The sequence below is a fragment of the Gracilinanus agilis genome, chromosome 2 (genome assembly GCF_016433145.1).
Source record: "Gracilinanus agilis isolate LMUSP501 chromosome 2, AgileGrace, whole genome shotgun sequence".
Taxonomy (NCBI): domain Eukaryota; kingdom Metazoa; phylum Chordata; class Mammalia; order Didelphimorphia; family Didelphidae; genus Gracilinanus; species Gracilinanus agilis.
In genome coordinates this window covers 482001012-482020391 of record NC_058131.1, presented here as the reverse complement: position 1 = coordinate 482020391, position 19380 = coordinate 482001012, and the positions used below count along the sequence as shown (strand labels likewise).

The 19380-nt window shown below is 40.4% G+C and overlaps 1 protein-coding gene across 1 annotated transcript in view; it reads right to left on the bottom strand.

Annotated features, from left to right (window-relative positions):
* Positions 1 to 12945, bottom strand: part of BATF (basic leucine zipper ATF-like transcription factor) — a 45454-nt gene extending 32509 nt beyond the window's left edge. Inside the window, exons 1-2 of the mRNA XM_044662094.1 lie at positions 12652 to 12945; positions 5419 to 5523 (exon numbers count right to left, since the gene is read on the bottom strand). Of these exons, the coding sequence (XP_044518029.1) occupies positions 5419 to 5523; positions 12652 to 12750 (204 nt within the window). The 5' untranslated portion in view covers positions 12751 to 12945. The remainder of the gene's footprint in view (positions 1 to 5418; positions 5524 to 12651) is intronic.
* Between the last annotated feature and the right edge of the window lie 6435 nt (positions 12946 to 19380).

Sequence of the window (19380 nt, the reverse complement as noted above, 5' to 3'; positions counted from 1 at the left end):
CTTCAGAATGTTTACTTTGACCATTATCTTGTCTTCTTGGAATAGAAGACTGCTTTTTTTTTTTTATATGTGTGGTTTTATTTTGATTCTTAAAAAAATCTCAATTAGAGTCAAGAAGAGATGCATCAATACATAACTTAATTATCTTATGAAAACACTTGTGCTATTTTTGAATAACTGAACAACTGATGGCAAGGAGTAAACATCTAGAGGGACTTATTAACAAATTATGATTTTTTTAACCCTTACCTTCCAGCTAGAATCAATACTGTGCATTGGTTCTAATGCAGAAAAATAGTAAGGGCTACGTAATTGAGATTAAGTGACTTGCCCAGGGTTACCCAGTCAGAAAATGTTCGAGGCCAGATTTGAACCTAGGTTCTCCCGTCTCTAGGTTTGGTTCTCAGTCCACAGTGCTACCTAGCTGCCTTCTATGTGATTTCTATTCATAATGTTAACTCTACTTATCAACAGTTGTCCAGACTCACTGAATAATTAGAAATTCAATGTTGGAAGAAACTCCAGAGACCAACTAGTCGAACCTAGGCCTGACCAAAAAACTCTACCACGATTTCCCTCTATGTAGTCATCTAGCTTTCATTTTAAAACTTGTAGTGAATCCAGCCATAGCACTGCTTGGATTATACCCCAAAGAAATAATAAGGAAAAAGACTTGTACAAAAATATTTATAGCCATGCTCTTTGTGGTGGCAAAAAAAATCAGAAAATGAGAGAATGTCCTTTGATTGGGGAGTGGCTGAACAAATTGTGGTATCTAATGGTGATAGAATACTACTGTGCTCAAAGGAATAAAGAACTGGAGGAATTCCATGTGAACTGGAATGACCTCCAGGAATTGATGCAGAGTGAAAGGTGCAGATCCAGGAGAACATTATACATAGAGACTGATATACTGTGATATAATCAAACATAATGGACTTCTCTACTAGCAACAATGCAAGGATCCAGAGCAAGGATGAGGGACTTATGAGTCCCTCATAACTAGCCACATTCAGAGGAAGAACTGTGGGAGGAAAAACACAGAAGAAAAACAATTTCTTGAACACATGGGCTGATGGGGATATTATTTGAGGATGTAGACACTAAACAATAACTCTAGTCTAACTATCAATAATGTGGAATTAGGTCTTGATCAATGATACATGTAAAACCCAGTGGAATTGTGTGTCAGCTAAGGGGGAGTTAGGGGGCCTGGGGGAGAGGGAAAGAACATGAAATATGTAACTAGGGGAAAATATTCAAAATAGAAATTAAAAAATAAAAAATTTGTAGTGAGAGGGAGCCCACTCAAGAAGAGCCAGATCTTTTGGACAGCTCCTATTTGTTAGAAAGTTTTCCTTTTTGGCCTAAATCTTCTTCTCTTTAGCTTTTGCCAATTATTCTAGATGTGAAATCTCTAGCCTCGCCAAGAGATTATACTTGGACTTTTGTGCCTCAGTTTCTTCTAAACATAGACTTGTGACATAGTTCAGCCCTCTGGAGCCAAGCAAAATAAATCTGAACTCTCTCCCATATGAATGACATCTCTGCAAGGATTTGAAAAGAACAATGATCTCTTACCCTCTGCCTACCTTAATCTATTTCTTCTTCATGCTAAACATGTGCAATTTCTCCCACCAGTCCTTATCTATCATAATCTCCAAGCCCTTTGTCATTTCTCTAGATTTCCCTGAATAATGAACTTCTTAAAAGGTCATATCTAGTTTTCAGCATGATATTCCAGATATGGTTTGCCTAGAGCAGAATATAGGATTATTATCACCACCCTAGTTCTATCTTGGGGCAGTCTGTGATTATGTTCGTTTCTTCAGTTGCTGTGTCACACTATTGACTCATATTGAATTTGTGGTCTGCCAGAAAGGTTTTCACTTAGTCTGAGAACTAAGAACTACTATAGTATGAAATGGATGATGGCGGGAGTAGGGGTGTGGTGGCTAGGAGTGATCAAATAGGTAGAAGGAAAACCAGGAGAGAGCAGAGTCATGAAAATCCAAAGAGGAAAGAGTATCCAAGAAAGGGTAGTTAATAGGGTCAAGGGTGACAGAGAGACAAAGGAGAATAAGAACAGAAAAGATTTGGCAATTAAAAGCTCATTGATGACTTTGGAGAGAGCTATTTTAGTTGAGTGATCAACCAGATTGGAGGGAGTTAAAAAGAGAGGGTGAGGAGATCAAATGTATATGGCTTTTTCAAGGATTTGGCTGAGAAAAGGAGAGATACACGATGTTTGCAGGGATGGTGGGATTTTATGAGAGTTTTGTTAAGAATGGAGAAGGTATGACCACCTAGGTGGCATAGTATTTAGAGTGCAAGTCATGGAGTCAGGAAGAATCATCTTCCTAAGCTCAAATCTGGCCTCATATATTTACTACCTGGATGACCTTGGGCAAGTCACTTAACCATGTTTGTCTCAGTTTCCTCATCTGTCAGATGAGCTGAAGAAGTGTAGATTTTAAAATTAATATTCAGTATCTCCAAAGTATAATATTTATAAAGATTTATTAATATTTAACTAGAGAGCTAGAGAGAACAAGGAGCACTCACCAAAAACCCACTCACGTGGAAAAGAGCAAGAGAGGCATTACCCGAAACTTAAATACAATAACGTAAAGGATGCAGACAAATAAACAGGAAAAAAAAGAACCTTGGGACGAGGGGAGAATTTTGGGAGATGAAGCCCAAAGGATATAAAATTTCCACTTATATAGAAGGAAATGGCAAACCACTCTAGTACCTTTGCCAAGAAAATCCCAAATGGTCATGAAGAGATGGACACAACTGAAAAATGGCTAAAAAACAATAAATGAAATGGACGATACCTAAAAGAAAGTGGAGATATCCCAGAAGAGTGGCTTAAGTGTTCAGGTCTCTAGTGGCTATTGACATTAATAGGCAAAACCTTGGTTTTACAAACCAATATCTTATCAGCGAGAAAAAATTGCTGCTGCAGGTTGCTCCTTTTTGTGCTAATTTCCCAAGTAACCAAAGCATCAGGTGAGGAAACTTATACCTGATGTGTTTCTTTCACAACATAATATTCTTTTCAAATCATTTTTCTGTATTATGAGGTGTTCATAGACTTTGAGGTAGACATAGATATAGAGGTAGAAGGGACTTTGGTGGTCTTCGAGTCCAATTCCTTCATTTTATAGATGAGAAAACATGCCCAGAGAGATATTATGATGTGCCTATGGTCATGAAAACAAGCGACAGATCTGGGCATTAAATTCAGACCCTATGAAAGTTCTTCCCACTATTAGTGATAACTATTGTCTTCCATTTGTGTGTGATAAGAATGAACCAGGAAGAAGAGGGAGCAGGTCGACTTGATGGATAAAGGGATGGCAAAAGCAGGGAATTTATTTGGACCCAATCTATATGTACTGACTTAAGACATCTGAATCGAAGCACTAAATTATGTGTCCTTTACTATCAAGCGGATTAAAGACCTGGCCAACAGGATGGGAAATCTCTCGGAAACAGGGAGAAACATCAGACAATAGAGCTTTAGGCATGTTCCTGATTTTGCTACGCAGTGGCCAAAAGGCAAATAAATATATATGAGGAAATGACTTTATGATTTAAAAAACCTACTCTGGACTCAGGTGTCTGCGTACATTCACCATTTCCCACTGAAGTTTGCTTGAGCAGCGTTATTACCATCAGAAAGGAGATCACTCAATCTCCGAGAAACTGGAGCTCAAATAGATGGAATCTCGGGCATATGTTGGAGTTAGTCCAAATGATAAGCAAATGCTTAGGGCTAAGTAGAGAGCAAATTTGCCCAATAATGAAGTAGCCCTTCCATTCTGTTTTCTCTATTTCTTGGCAGGCCAAACTCATTTTGATTGCCACATCTATTAGTAGATGCCAGTTCAACAATCCGGCCCTGATTTTAGAAGATGAACCTCATTTTTCCACTTTCCTCTACTTGTATGTGCCGGCCCTTTCCAGACTGTCTTTCCCATGCTTTAGCACCACCATGCTAGGCATTAGGCAGGGAACAGTAAGAGTGAGACAGCCCCTACCCTCAAGGAGCTTACATTCTACTGAGGTGAAACCATATGTTCCCAGAACAAATAAAAAACAGGATATAACCTAAAAGCATGCATAGTGATTAAGGAGGGAACTGTGTACTAAAAATAAAGTCGAAGGGAGAGTCAGAAAAGGTCTATTGATTGCTGTTGTGTTTCTAGGGACTTTATGTGAAACGTAAATATATCTTTAGTGTTATAAATATAGGGAGAGCTATAGGGAGCTAGAGCTGCATATATCAAAATATATAGATTTTTGAAAATTAAATTATTTTTTAAAAAACGAACAGAAATCTATTTTATCTCTCTCCACTCCATACCTTTTGGGGAAAAATCTATGTCTCTATCTATTTCTATTTATGGGGATAAATATAGATATTTGAGACAATAAAGAAAGAAATATATATATTCATATATAAATGTGTATATGTATACACACATACTCTTAGCACCTAATCAGGACTGCTTAAATTGCCTCACTGACAGTTATCAATTCAAGAAGCATTTATTTATTCTTAAACTCCTGCCTTCTGTCTTAGAAGCAATAAGAAGTATTGGTTCAAGACAGAAGAGAGATAAGGACTAAGTAATCAGGGTCAAGTGATTTCCCCAGGCCACACAGCTAGGAAATGTCTGAAGCCAAATTTGAACCCATCTCCAGGCCTAGCTCGCTAGCCACTGAGCTACAAAGCTGTCCCTAGACAAGCATTTATTCAGAACCCATTATGGAGGTGCAGTTAAATTGGAGATCATCTCAGAAGGAAGAGCTGAGTTTAAGGAGGACATCACAAGGGTGTGATGGAGTTACTAAATTTGCATTTACAGCTCAGAAATGAACAAATGTTACAAATCAGGGTTTGACTTGTTCTTCTTTTTTCTTTTTTCTTTTTTTTTTTTTTTATAATAACCCTTACCTTCCATCTTAGAATCAATACTGTGTATTGGTTCTACGGCAGAAGAACAGTAAGGGCTAGGCAATGGGGGCCAAGTGATTTGCTCAGGGTCACACAGCTAGGAAGTCTCTGAGGCCAGATTTGAACCAAGGACTTCCTCATCTCGGGCCTGGCTCTCTATCCACTGACCCACCTAGCTGCACCCGACTTATTCTTTAGAAATTGCTTGCAATTTAGAAAATAATGGATAAAATGCTAATGATTAAATTTGAGATTAAATTTTAAAGTGTATTATGGGTTTTTGGACAGATGTTTGTTAAAAATTTCCCAGTATATCCCTGACTGGAAAGACTCCTTGCAGAAGATGATACTTTGAGCTGGGACTTGAAGGAAGCCAGAGAAGATTAGCAGGAAAAGAAGATAGTAATTACCTGAACTAAAGGATGGGAAGAGAAGCTAAAAGCACTCACCAAATGTAATGTGTCTGCTTTCTGTGTCTGCCTTTGTCGACTCTTCTGAGCAGCAATACGGTTTTTCTCCCTTCTCTGAACTTTCCTCACGTCATCTGAGGAATCCTGAAAAGTCGAGAAGGTAGCAATGAGTCAGCTTTATCATCCGTTCCAGGTTATTTGGGGCTCTCTGCATTAATTTGTCTGATAAACACCTATTGAGTCCCTAGTACTTTTCCGAATGCTAGAATCCTGCACCCTTTCTATGGAATTCCCACTGAGAGGTTATTGTGATTCAAAGGAGAAAAATATATGTAAAGTCCTTTGCAAACCTTAACATGTATATATGGAAATGCCAGCAATATGTAAATAGGAATATCTTAAATTATCGAGTGGTTTCTGTCATCTACAATTTATTTTTGTGGTCCAGTTGTTTATCATGTCCAACTCTTCATGTCCCCTTTTGGGATTTTCTTGGCAAAGATCCTGGAGTGATTTGCCATTTCTTTCCCCAGATCATTTTACAGAAGTAGAAACTGAGGTAAACAGAGTTAAGTGACTTGCCCAGAGTCACATGGCTAGTAAGTATCTAAGGCCAGATTTGAACTCAGGAAGATGAGTTTTCCTGACTTCAAGTCTGGTGCTCTCCATTCACTGTGCCATTTACAATTTTTCTAGAATAAAGCAAAAAGTCTTCAGACAGTCTCCTGGGCTGGTCTAGGTGAATCTGCTAAGATTGTCGCTGAAAGTCCCTGACCTTCCTTTTTTTTTTTTGTGCCTTTCACATTTCTCCTCCCACCCCTGGTGCCTCATACCTTTAATTTTACCAGGACTTTCCGTTCATGTTCTCTGTTTCTCATCTTCAGGTAGAATCCTGGGCCCCAAATCTCTTTCCTCATCACCTAACCCCTATCAAAATGTACCTGCTTTGTATTCTGACCCCCTCAGATGATGTCTACGATCTAAGCCAGAGAATCTAACAAACTGAAGTGTTTAAGAGTGCTAATGGCTGAATGAGTTAATCTTGCCTGGGGAATATAGGCTATTTGGCTCAGAATGGTACATGAGATGTAGAGTAAAAGATTTGGGTTTGAATCTTGGCTCTGTTACCTGTTAGCTATGTGATCTCATACAAGCCATTTATTTAGTCTTTTTTGAACTCAGTTTCCTCATCTGTGAAATGAAATGGGGTTGCATGCTTGTAATGCCTGCTATTGTAGAGACTAGGATTGGTGGATAGCTGGAGTTCAAGAGTTCTGAGCTGCAGTAGGAAAAGAAAATTGCATGTCTGCACTATTTCCTCTACCAAGATAATCCCTGGAAGCAGGGAACCATCAGGCTACCTGAAGGGAAAATCAGCCTAGTCAAAAATGGAACAGATCAAAGATCAGTGCAATGCCACAATGAAGCCTCAGACTCTAGGACTTTTGTAGCTGACCAAGTGGATAGAAAACCTCATTTGGAGTGAGGAAAACATCTTCCTGAGTTCAAATCTGACCTCAGACCCCTGCTAGCCGGGTAACCCTGGGCAAGTCACTTAACTCTCTTTGCCTCAGTTTCCTCATCTGTCAAATGAGCTAGAGAAGAAAATGGCAAACCAATCTAGTATTTCTGCCAAGAAGATCCCAAATGGGAGTAGTAGGACACAAGTGAAATGACCAAACAACAACAAAGCCCCAGATTTTACAGTGGAGAAACCTGAAGCCCAAAAGAAAAGCACTTAGCTAAGGTTACACAGAGCAATTGACAGAATTTGAATCCAACTCTTTTAACTAAGACTCTTTACTCTGGGACAGAACTTCTAAATCATCCTTTTCCCAGTATGACAAGTCTCCTTCCAGAGGAGATAATGGGACTCCATGCTCTACAACATACTCCATAGACCAGAGGGAACACCTAACGTGAGATGAGAACACTGTGGTCACAGAATAACGGGCTGAGAGAATGGTCTAGTTATTCTAACACCAGCCTAGTTCAATACCTGCGCCCTTCCAAAGAGTTCTCAGAAAACAGAGAAATTCAGGTCAGAGAGAAAGAGAAGCTCCATTTCTCTAAAGGGTGTAGAGATAGAAACAAGACCTGCAATTTCATCAGTATAGGGAACTCCAGGATGAGGAAACGTCCTCTATCTATGCAAGTCAGCACCTTTTCAGTAACTTCTAGTCTTAGAGAGTTGTCTGGGGCATTAAGAAGTCGATCGATTTAGCTACATATCTGTCTTACAGCTAGCATGTGTCAGAGTAAGGATTCAAATCTAGGTCTTTCAGGCTCTGGGACTAGCTCCATCGTGCCAACCTCTCTCAAAGGGGCATGGGGCATTCATTATTTTATGCTTTCCAGAATAGGAACAGAACTCCCCAACACCCTACCTCTCAGACATGTAAAAATAGACCAGACGTACCCCTCAGTGGATGGGGTGCACCAGCACAATCCTGCCTTCAGGGATAGAGAAACTGATGATATCTAGAAGTACCTGAGATATGCTCCAAGAACCTGCTTTTAAAAAGTATACTAGGGCAATAGTTAAGGTTTTTTTTTTTTTATATATTGTGACAATAATAATGATGCTAATTTTACTGAGGGTTTCATGGTTTAATATTTTCTAAAGATTTGCTAGAATTCCTGATCATGTCTTTTTTTTTTATCATTTCCTAATACTTTATCCATCTGTTACCATTTAGCTTTAACCTACCTCTTCATTTACCCATTTTATCACTTCTGCATCAAGCTATGCAGTTGCTTACCTATCTGTGTGTATATTTGTGTGTGAACATTATTGTATCCCGTAGGCTCAGAAGGGGTGTAAAAAGGGCCTTAAAAATTCTAGTCCAGTCTCCTATGAGTATTGTAACTACTGAATATGTCCCTTGTGGGCACTGAAAACTTTTATCAATGTTCAATAAAGATCAATGATCTCTACGAAAAAAAAGGATACTAGGGGCACAGTGGATAGAGTACCAAGCCTGGAATTGGGAGGATCTGGGTTCAAATCTGGCCTCAGACACTTCCTAGCTATGTGACCCTGGGCAAGTCTCTTAACTCCTGACTACCTAGCCCTTGCCGCTTTTCTGTCTTAGAATTACTATTAACAGAGATGGTAAGGGCTTTTAAAAATGTTTTAAATAAAAATTATAATGCAATAATATTAACAGTTTATATTTAGAAAAAATTTATTTTTCATATACTGTATCAATTCCTGTATATCAGGGAGAATTACTTTGTATTCCTGTGTCTGGAATCTGGGTCAGAGAAATTGTCTAGTCTGTTGCTTTTTGCATTTTCTTTCTCTTTGGGAATCCCAAAGAACTACTTCCTTTTTAACTGAATATGGCTAATAAATAAAGGACACTAGGGTTCTTTTCAGGCATATGACCTGTCTACCTGTGCGGATGGGAAGGGTGGATAGGTTGATAGAGCATCTCTTAATTGGTGATCACCAATTAAAGATGTCTTGGAGAGGGCAGCTGGGTGGCTCAGTGGATTGAGATGGGAGGTCCTGGGTTCAAATCTGGCCTCAGACATTTCCTAGCTTTGTGACCCTGGGCAAGTCACGTGACCCCCACTGTCTAGCCCTTACCACTCTTCTGCCTTGGAACCAATACAGAGTATTGACTCCAAGACGGAAGGTAAGGGTTTAAAAAAAAAGATGTCGGCATAGTCAAGGAAGGAGCTGAATAACGAGTTCCTAAAAATCTATTTATTAGGGTGCCTTGATCCAACTCAGGTCATCTCTGGTTGCAAGAGAGTCACGGAGAACTACATCACTTTTATTGTTTATGATAACATGATATTATATGATAATAATATGATAATGTGATATATGATATGATAACCAATAAACCTGATAAAGTCAATAAATTTATACTCTTACTCAAAATCAGTCTTTCAAGGTAATTTCAATCATAAAACGTTTACATTTCATTTTAAGGTTTACAAAATACTTTCCTTGAAACATTCTGGTGGCATAAGTATTGCAAGTGTACGACCATTTTACAGATGAAGAAACCAAGGTTTAGAACAGTTTTACTTTAGTTGCCCAATCTATAGAGCTAGTGTCAAAGCTGGGATTTTCATCTGGCTGTATATAATATTTTCTTGGTTCTCCTCATTTCACTTTTCATAATTTCCTGTAGCTCTTTCCATGTTCTTTAAAATTAAAATTAATTTAAAATTCTTTTCTCATCCCATTTCCTAAAGGTTTGAGGGAAATGTCTTCTAATGCTTAAGTGATCTTACAAAGCTTAGCTATTTTTATAACATGACCACGGACACACACACACACACACACACACACACAGAAGACCACTTGCCTCTCTCCCCTCAGCGCAGCACTAATGAAATATATGACCTTTTCATCATAAGAGTAAAGAGGATTAAAAATCATGATTGCATCACAGCTGGCTGACAAGGCTGGCACTGTTCTTCTTTACAGACAGAAGGCAGGGGGATGTGGTGAGTGGACAGGTTCAGGGCAGTGGAGAATTGCAGTTTGTGAAGTATGACCAGAAAACCGGAAGCTTCTGGCCAAACTTGAATCTCCCAGGATTGGAGGTGAGTGTTGGGTTGGGTTATCTGAAGCATCTATCTTCCTTCCTGCTCTTTAGAACAACCTTTCCCCACACTCATCCCCACAACTTCCAATCCAGTCCTGTTTGATGAGGCAGATGAGTCGCAGCAGCAGCAGCAGCAGCAGCAGCAGCAGCAGCAGCTGACTCTCCTTTTTCCTTTCCTGGTGGCAGCCCCTGAGAATAATTAGCTCCTTCAGAACTTCAGGCCAGAAGCCCTGGTGGCCATTATCTTTCCCCTAGCTCTGTAGATGGCATGTACTTAGTATTGATTTTTAATTATATTTTTGTGGTTCAGTTGTTTCAGTTGCGTCTGACTCTCCATGACCCCATTTGGGGTCTTCTTGGCTAGAGTGGTTTGCCATTTCCTTCTCCAGCTCTTTTGACAGATGAGGAAACTGAGGCAAAGAGAATTAAGTGACTTGCCAGGGTCACACAGCTAATACCTGTCTGAGGTCCTATTTGAATTCAAGAAGAGTTCCTGGCTCAAGACTCAGTGCCACTACTTGTGCCCAATTTCTGTCCTCTTGGATCATCCCCAAATCATAATCTGACTTAGGTTTCCTTGGGTTCAACAACTTAAAATGCGCTAGTACTGTGGAAAGCACAAGCAACTCTGAATGAGAAGGCTTTGGTCTGATCCCCAATTCTGCTACTTTCTGGATCTGTGATCAGCAAAACACTTCAACTCTCTGAGTCCCTGTTTCCTCTTCTGCAAAATGAGGCTAATCCTAATGCTTGAGAGAAGCAAAGAGCAAGTAGAGAGCCAGACTTTGAGTTAAGAAGATCTGATCTCACCCTGATGGGATGTGGAACCCCAGCTGAATCATTTTCTCAGTGTCCCTGGGGCAGCTCTCTAAAACTCGACATTTTGAACAAGTTGCTGACCTGCCTGTGCAGAAGGATTTTTTAAAAAATAACCCTGGTAGGGGCAGCTGGGTAGCTCAGTGGAGTGAGAGTCAGGCCTAGAGACAGGAGGTCCTAGGTTCAAAACCCAGCCTCAGCCACTTCCCAGCTGTGTGACCCTGGGCAAGTCACTTGACCCCCATTGCCCACCCTTACCAATCTTCCACCTATGAGACAATATACCGAAGTACAAGGGTTTAAAAAAAAAAATAACCCTGGTGCTGAGGAAATCACACAACCGCATCAAAAAAGCATCCCCCAAAGAATACGTATACAACCTACCTCGTAGGATTATTAAGAGAAAAGTACTCTTTGTAAGCTGCTATTATTAGCAAACGAGATAATATTTGGTAAAGCACTTAGCACAGTGTCTGGCACTTAGTAGGCACTATATAAATGTTAGCTATTATTATTATTTTTTAATCCCTTACTTAACCCCTTAACCCAATACTGTGTATCAGTTCCAAGGCAGAAGAGTGGTAAGGGTGGGCAATGGGGGGTTAAGTGACTTGCCCAGGGTCACACAGCTGGGAAGTGTCTGAGGTCAGATTTGAATCTAGGATCTCCTGTCTCTAGACCTGGTTTTCAATCCACTGAGCCACCCAACTGCCCCCAGCTATTATTATTATTCTTATTATTAGCTATAACTTATGTTTAACTCCCCTATTAACACTAAACCTTGAGGCAGCTATGTAGCACAGTGGATAGAAAGCTAGTTCTGGAAACTGGAATCCTGGGTTCATTTATTTTCATTTAAAATTTTAATAGCCAATTTCCACCTAAGTTTTCTGAAGTTATATGATCTATATTGTCTCCCTCCCCACTCCTGGAGTTGACAAGAAATTCAATCTGCGGAGCCCTGGGTTCAAATTTGGTCTCAGACACTTCCTAGCTATGTGACCTTGGGCAAGTCACTTAACCCCAGTCGCCTAGCTGTTACCCCTCTTCTGCCTTGGAACCAATATGTAGCATTGATTCTAAGACAAGTAATTCAATAAGCCCTGGGTTCAAATGTAGCTTCAGACATTTCCTAACTGTGTGACCCTGGACAAGTCACTTAACCCCAATTGCCTAGTTCTTACCCCTCTTCTGCCTTGAAACCAATACATAGCATTGATTCTAAGACAAGTAATTCAATAACATTAAAAAAAACAATAATTCTAAGACAAGTAATTGAAACCAATATGTGGCATTGATTTTAAGACAAGTAATTCAATAAGCCCTGGGTTCAAATTTTGCCTCAGATATTTCCTAGCTGTGTGACCCTGGACAAGGCACTTAATCCCAGTTGCCTAGCTCTTACCCCTCTTCTGCCTTGGAACCTATACTTAGTATTAATCCTAAAACAGAACATAAGGGTTAAAAAAAAAAAAAAGACTAAACCTTTCATGGCATCAAAGAGTCTTTTTTCCCCTCTGAACAGAGCCAAACACATTCATTCACCATCTCTTCATTCATTCTCTTTCTTTCCTAGAAAGTTTTCTGGAGCAGACACCACAAGGGTAAAAAGAGAGGGGTGAAAGGAAGGGGACCCAGCAATGGGTACTATTAAATAAAGTGGGTTTGGGGGAGGAGGTGACACATCCCTGAGTCAAACACCTCCAGGATACCCAAGTCCAAGTTCAAAGAACTCAGATGAGGCTCCTTGACTCATGCCCAGTCCTTGACCACTGAGCCTTCCTGCCTAGTCATTTCCAGAGGAACTCCTAAGAGGGTCCACCAGGAAGGAAGAGAAGCCCTGGGGTGGAAGGGCAGGGAGAGGGGAGAGAGGAGAGAAGCTCACCTGTTTATTACTGGGTGGAGGCGAACGGCTGAAGCTGGAGTCACTACTGTCAGAGCTATGAGGCATGGCTGAAGTCTCCAGGGGTTGGACAAGCTTCATCCGCTTCCCTTCGAGCCCGGGCTTCCTCTAGCTCTCTAAGCACCAAGCAGCCTTTCTCCCCCACTCATAAGGTCACCAGCCCACCACCTTCCTGGGATTCTTCTTTTTTCTTGCCCACCATGTACCTCTGGATCCCAGGGTCCTCTTCTCTCTGCAGCCTGGTGACACTGCACCTAACAGTGACATAGTGGCTGACTTTTTGGGGCCTGCTTTCTCACTTGTGGTTTCTGGTAAAAAAAAAAAATAATAATGGAGAACTCAAGCTGGAAGTCACATGGGCGGAAACTTAAGTGAACTACAAGTTATACTAATGAGTGAGAGAGAAAAAACACATCGGGGAAAAGACCTTTAAAATAGTCTGAAAATAAGAAGAAGAAGAAAAAAAAACCCCAGATACTGCCAGACAGTTAAAAAGGCAGAGAAATTGGTTTCAATTGAAAATGATAAAAGAACAGAGAGGGAAAAAAATAAAATAAAACGAGGAGGGAAAGTCCCCACACAGCTCTAGAGAGCTAGTCCTCTCTCAAAATGGGGAAAGAGATATGGACACTTGGAAAATAGTTTCCATTGTCACACAATTTGACTTTAAACCAAAATAAAACAGCAACACTAGAATTTCATTTTGAGTTCTGTTGTTGTTGGAGGTTTGTTTTTTTTTAGCAACTAGAAGTCTGAAATGTACCCTGCTATCATACTAAGAGGCAAAGTGAAGGAGAATAGTTGGGTAGAGAGAGGGAGAATTATGATAATATAAGCATTGATAGTAATTAATATCAGCCCAAATAGTTATTAAACAAATTTAAGTAGTTGGGTTGAGGCCCAGCATTAAACTTTTATCAAAACATTTAAATTAAATGATAAATTTAAATAAAAAATGGGGGTAGCTGGGTGGTTCAGTGGATAGAGAGCCAGGCCTGAAGATGAGAGGTTTAGGGTTCAAATCTAACCTCAGATACTTCCTAGCTGTGTGACCCTGGGCAAGTCATTTAATCCCCATTGCCTAGCCCTTACCATTCCTCTGCTTTAGAATCAATAGGGACTATTGATTCTAAGAAGGAAGATAAGGGTTAAAAAATTTAAATTAAAATAATACCTATGCCCTGTCTTCCATTAATGGTCTTTCCCCCACCCAGTACATAATCTAACCCCATCTGGGGTTGTGTTGGTGGCAAAATGACATTGCTGGACTAAATAACATCTGAGATTCCTTCGAGAACCAGATCTATTTCTCTATGATCTTCCATGCCAGCTGTTCGCCAAATAAAAACTATCCAGAGTATGGCACTGGGTTCTTGTTATGAAAGCTAGCCATCTGCTAGTTTGCTTTAATTAATTATGCTTTTTTGTTACAAGAGTAGGTTCTCTTGGTCAAGGGAGGAGAATCACTGGGGAAGTGGCAGTGATTGCTCGGTATGGTACTTGACACATAGGAGATGCTTAATAAGCATTTATTGATTGTTCTTAAAAGAAGTTTATTATTATTATTCCTGTTGACTCCTTAGGAGCATAGGGCCGCAACCATCTCACGCCAGCGGACTCTGTTCTGGGCAACTTCTCCCAGCTGGGCCCGTGTCATTCCGACTGTTTTTGTTTCATTTTCGGCAGATCTTCGCCAGGTCTGTTTTGGTCTTTCGACTTTCCTCCTCCCTGAAGGGTTCCAGCTCAATGCTTGTCTGGCTACGTTGTCTTCTGGTTTTCGTAGCGTATGTTCTATCCATCTCCACTTACGTTTCTTTATGTCCTGACTAATGGGATACTGGATTGTTCTTTCCCAGAGACTAGCATTGGAGATCTTTTCAGGCCATCTGATGTTCAAGATGTAGCGTAGACATCTGTTAACAAAGACCTGGAGTTTATTGGTGTTAGCGCTCATCACTCTCCAGCTTTCTGATCCCTATAGGAGGACGGCTTTTACGTTGGTATTGAAGATTCGGAGCTTAGTGACGAGGGACAGTGCTTTGGAGATCCAGACAGACCGCAGGGTGTTAAATGCCTGTCTGGCTTTGTTGATTCAGTTTCTGATGTCCTCATCTACTCCGCCGTCCTTGCTGACGATGCTACCCAAATAGGTGAAGTGATCCGTCTCCTTGATGTTTTCTCCCTGTAGTTGGATTGGCAGGTCCTGTCTGTTGTTGACTGTGATCACCTCAGTCTTCTTCTTGTTGTTCTTCTTGTTATAGATACTTAAAAGAAGTATCTATAAATATTTCTTTTTAAAGGCAAAGAAAAGAAATTAAATCTGAGCCCTGGTCAGAATGGGCATAGAACCCTAGCTCTTCAAAAATAATTTGCTCACTACTTTTCGGAATTCAGAAAAGATTCTGATAGTATACTCTGGGAAAATCAGCCATATATACACATATATGACTCTGAACCTAAATTCCCTGTGATTTATCTGGCCAGTTGTTATTGAATTGTTTCAGTGACGTCCCATTCTTGGTGACTCCATTTGGGGTTTTCTTGGCAAAGATACTGGAGTGGTTTGCCCTTTCCTTCTCTACTTCATCTGACAGATGAAGAAATTAAGGCAGACAGGGTTAAGTGACTTGTCCAGGATCACACAGATGGTAAGTATCTAAGGCCACAGCTCCCCAAAGGCAGAGCCCCAAATGGAGAGGCTATTTAAGGCATGGGAAATCTCCTGCATTACTAACCTCTCTCCTTGTATAAGAGCTTGCTTTCCTTGATGAGTTTAATGCACTCTCCTTGAGGATGGAAATACTTTTGTTTTTTGGTCTTCCTGTTATATACCCAAGGTACTTTGTACTTTGATTATTTGTTTATTTTGGGGGTTCTCACCTATAATTTCATTGGTATATCAAGTTTTCAGTGAGGAAATTCCCTCATGTGGATATGCAACTGTTCTACAACCTACTGGTCTTAGAGATTTGCCTGGAGCCCTGAAGGTTAAATGACTTATCGTCTGTGTTGGGTGTCACAGCCAGTAGGACTTGAACTCAAGACACACTGAGTGAGAGGCTTATTATCCTCTTTCCGTTCCCTTTCCTGTTTCTCCTTAAGCTGCCTTACACCTAGTTTGGGCACTTGACAAGTATTTGTTGAACTGACTTGAGTAATAGAGTACTTTCAACTCTTTGAACAGCTCATGACTTCTCTGATATGCTTAGTATTATACCTATTGTAATATGATAATCTGAGACTAACTGTGTGACCCCAGGCAAGTCTTTTGACCTCTCTGAGCATCGAGCATCATGGTCCTCCTCTGGGAAATAGGAATAATGATAGTTGCCTTACATAGCTCACAGGGCTTTGTGGGGAGCATGCTTTATTGACCTTAAAATGTTTTATGCTTGTAAGCTATTGTTATTATCATCATTTCCTTTCTCTCTGCGCCATCTCTATTGGCTCAAAAGCAAACAGTTGGATGGGATGAGGATGCAGCAAATAAAAATGGCGGACATTTATATAGGATTTAAGATTTGCAAAATGTGTTACACATACTATCTCCATATCGCCAATAGGATTCCATGTCTTCCATGGCCTTTCGTACTTTATTTCATGGTCTACCATAAGCTCATTTGACTGAGGTGGATCGAATTCTTTCCTACTCCTTACAGTGTTCCACATCTAAGGGTTAACTTAGAGTTACACTTAGCATTCTTCCTCTCTTGTTTAAGTCTGGTGCAGTGAAACAGGGGATACATGTGAATCTGAGGATAAGAGCCCAGCGTGAAGTACTAGAAGAGGCTGCTGCTTCTGAATCTCATTGTCCAATAAGATACTTCTCCCTTGACCTTAGATGTTTCAGGCAATGCCACAGTCATAACTTGGGTTTGCCCTATGGTGTTGGTTTAGGGCTTCTTGTTGGCCCTATATGGAGAGGTCCTTTGACCAAGCTAACATGACTCCCCCACCCTCTGGGCTTCTATCCCCATGGTTCTATATGAGTGGGATCCCTTTCCAGGGAACACCTTCCTAGCACCTTCTTCACCTCTGCCTCCTTTCTGGGGTTAGTGGGTACAGCCAGATTCTCACGGGGAGGTGGCTGGACCCTTTCCCCAAGTACAACTCTGCTCAAAACAAGATTGAATTCCTAAGCTAAATTTGCTCTTGGTGTGAAAGACCAAGAAGAAGAAAAGAGGTTCCTGCAATACTTTCTAGCTTTCTGATTCACTGATTCTGAGTTATGGAATAATAGTACAGAGGACAGTGAGGTGGCTCAGTGCATAAAGAGCCATATCTAGAGAAGGGAGGTCCCAGGTTTAAATCTGATCTCAGACACTTCCTGGCTGTGTGATCCTGGGCAAGTCACTTAATCTCTACTGCCTAGCTCTGATCTCTCTTCTGCCTTGGAAACAATACACAGTATTGATTTGAAGACAGAATGGAAGTGTTTAAAAAACAGATAGTATATGGATCATACTTCCCTTATGTCAAGGTAAATATGTTAACTCCCATTGAAAACAGTGTCTTTCATTGCGGTATATGGAAGAACTGCTACCTTCAAAGTCAAGTATGAGTGTCCAGATCCCAGCTATGTCACTATCTGCGTGACCTGGGATATGTCACTTAACCTTTCTAGGCTTCATTTACCTCAACTGTAAAATGAAGAGGAGCTGGGGTGTGGACTGGAAATCAGAGACCTGAGCTAAAAACTCACCTCCTCCTGGTCAACTAATTTGTTCCCTGATCTTGGCTAGATCCTTTCACTATCCTGGCACTCGGTTTTCCCATCTATGATATGAGGGGCTTAACTGTTGTTCTTCAGTAGTTTCAGTCACATTTGACTCTTCATGACTCCATTTGTTGTTTTCTTGGCAAAGATACTGGAGTGGTTTGCCATTTTCTTTTCTAGCCCATTTGACACATGAGGAAACTGAGGTGAACAGGGTTAAGTGACTTGCCCAAGTTCTCACAGTGAATAAGTATCTGAGGCCAGATTTGAATTCAGGAAGATGAGACTGAGACTTCTGGCACAGGGCTCTTTCCTCCATCCCACCCAACTGTCAGATAAACTAGATGGTTTCTAAAGCCCTTTTCATTCTAGGTTTGCTAAGAACTTAGTCTTATCACTTCATAGCTACATCTTCTATAATAAACTTGAAGAAAATGAGTGAAATACAATAGTACAAAATCATGGCATTAGGGAAATTTCCTTTGCAATCTAGATGACAGTTACATATAAATGTTGTTTTTAAGTGCAAGAAAAGAATAAATAGAATGTCTGTGTAGGATCTTACTTCCTTGGTTGGCTTACTTAGCAAATCCTTTTGTCACAATTAGATAGAAAAAGAGGGAAACTTCTGTCTAAGCTTCACATGAATCATCATGGATTCCAAGTCACTATGGTAACAGCTAACATTTAGATAGTATTTACTATGTACCAGGTGCCATGCTAAGCACCTTACAGTTATTATCACATTTGATCCTCACAACCCTGCAGAATAGATACTATTATTGCAGATGAGGAAACTCAGGCAAAAAAGAGGTTAAGTGACTTGCCCAGGGTCATAGAGCTCCTAAGTAACTGAAACTGGATTTGATCTCCAGGTCCAATGCTCTATCCACTGTACCACCTAGCTTCCATATAACTATAATCTGAATGAATGAGGGCATGTATAATAAAGGAAGAAGAAAGTAAAGTTGATCCTTCCAACCTTTAGTTGGAAAGAAATAGAATCACAGAATGATAGCACTAGAAGGAACCTTAGAGATCATCCATCCTTTATCTTTCAGAAAGAAAGTGAGGTTCCCAGAATTGAAATGATTTGTCTAAGGTCACTGGCCAGCAATAGGATGTGAACCCAGGTCTTCTGAGCATCCACTGTTTTTTCTAGTGCACCATACCAACATAGGATTCATCAGCCATTAGCACCAATTCTGAGAGTGGTACTTCCAGGAACTTACCAGGAAGTCTCTGCCCCAAGAACATGCATTCTTGCACGTATGAAGATAGTATCAAGGTCTGCCAAGGGCACTTGCTTTTTGAATGATTTTTTTTCCCCCAGCAGTGATGATGGGTGAACTTCTCCTTCTTGCCTTACCCTTCATCACCACCAATGATATTTACAGTTGGGTTGGTCAAGGGTCAGTGCCACAGCCTATGAAGACAGAATTGTCCAACTTGTCCACAGAGAAATCCAATCCATGACCCTGCCCTTATGAAGATAAACTCACTCTAACTCTGGGACCACTCGGTGCCTAAAGTATAAAGTGCTGTAACCTACACAGTCCCCAGGATTTGTATTTCTTTGAGATGACACTGGTTTTATCCAAATTAGAAAGATATGTCAGTTCCTCGCAAACATAGAAATGAAGTCCAGAGAAGGGAAATGAATTGTGAGTCAAAAGAAGAGTCTGTTAAAACAAGCCCTCTCTCTCTCTTCCATCTCTCTCTGATGTAAGGTGAGTCAGCGTTGCTATGAAGATCATGACTTCTGCATTTTGTGACCACTTTGCTTTTAAATTTGAGTATTAGTTTTACTTTCCTAGAAGGTTTTGCTTATGATTCTTTAACAGTTTGCATTTTTGGTATTCTTATTAAAAAGATTTTTTAAAAAGAAGGAAGAAAGGGAAAGAAGAAGGGAGGGAGGGAAGGAAAGAAGGAAGGAAAGAAGGAAGGAAGGAAGGAAGGAAGGAAAGATGGAAGAAAGGAAGGAAGGAAGGAAG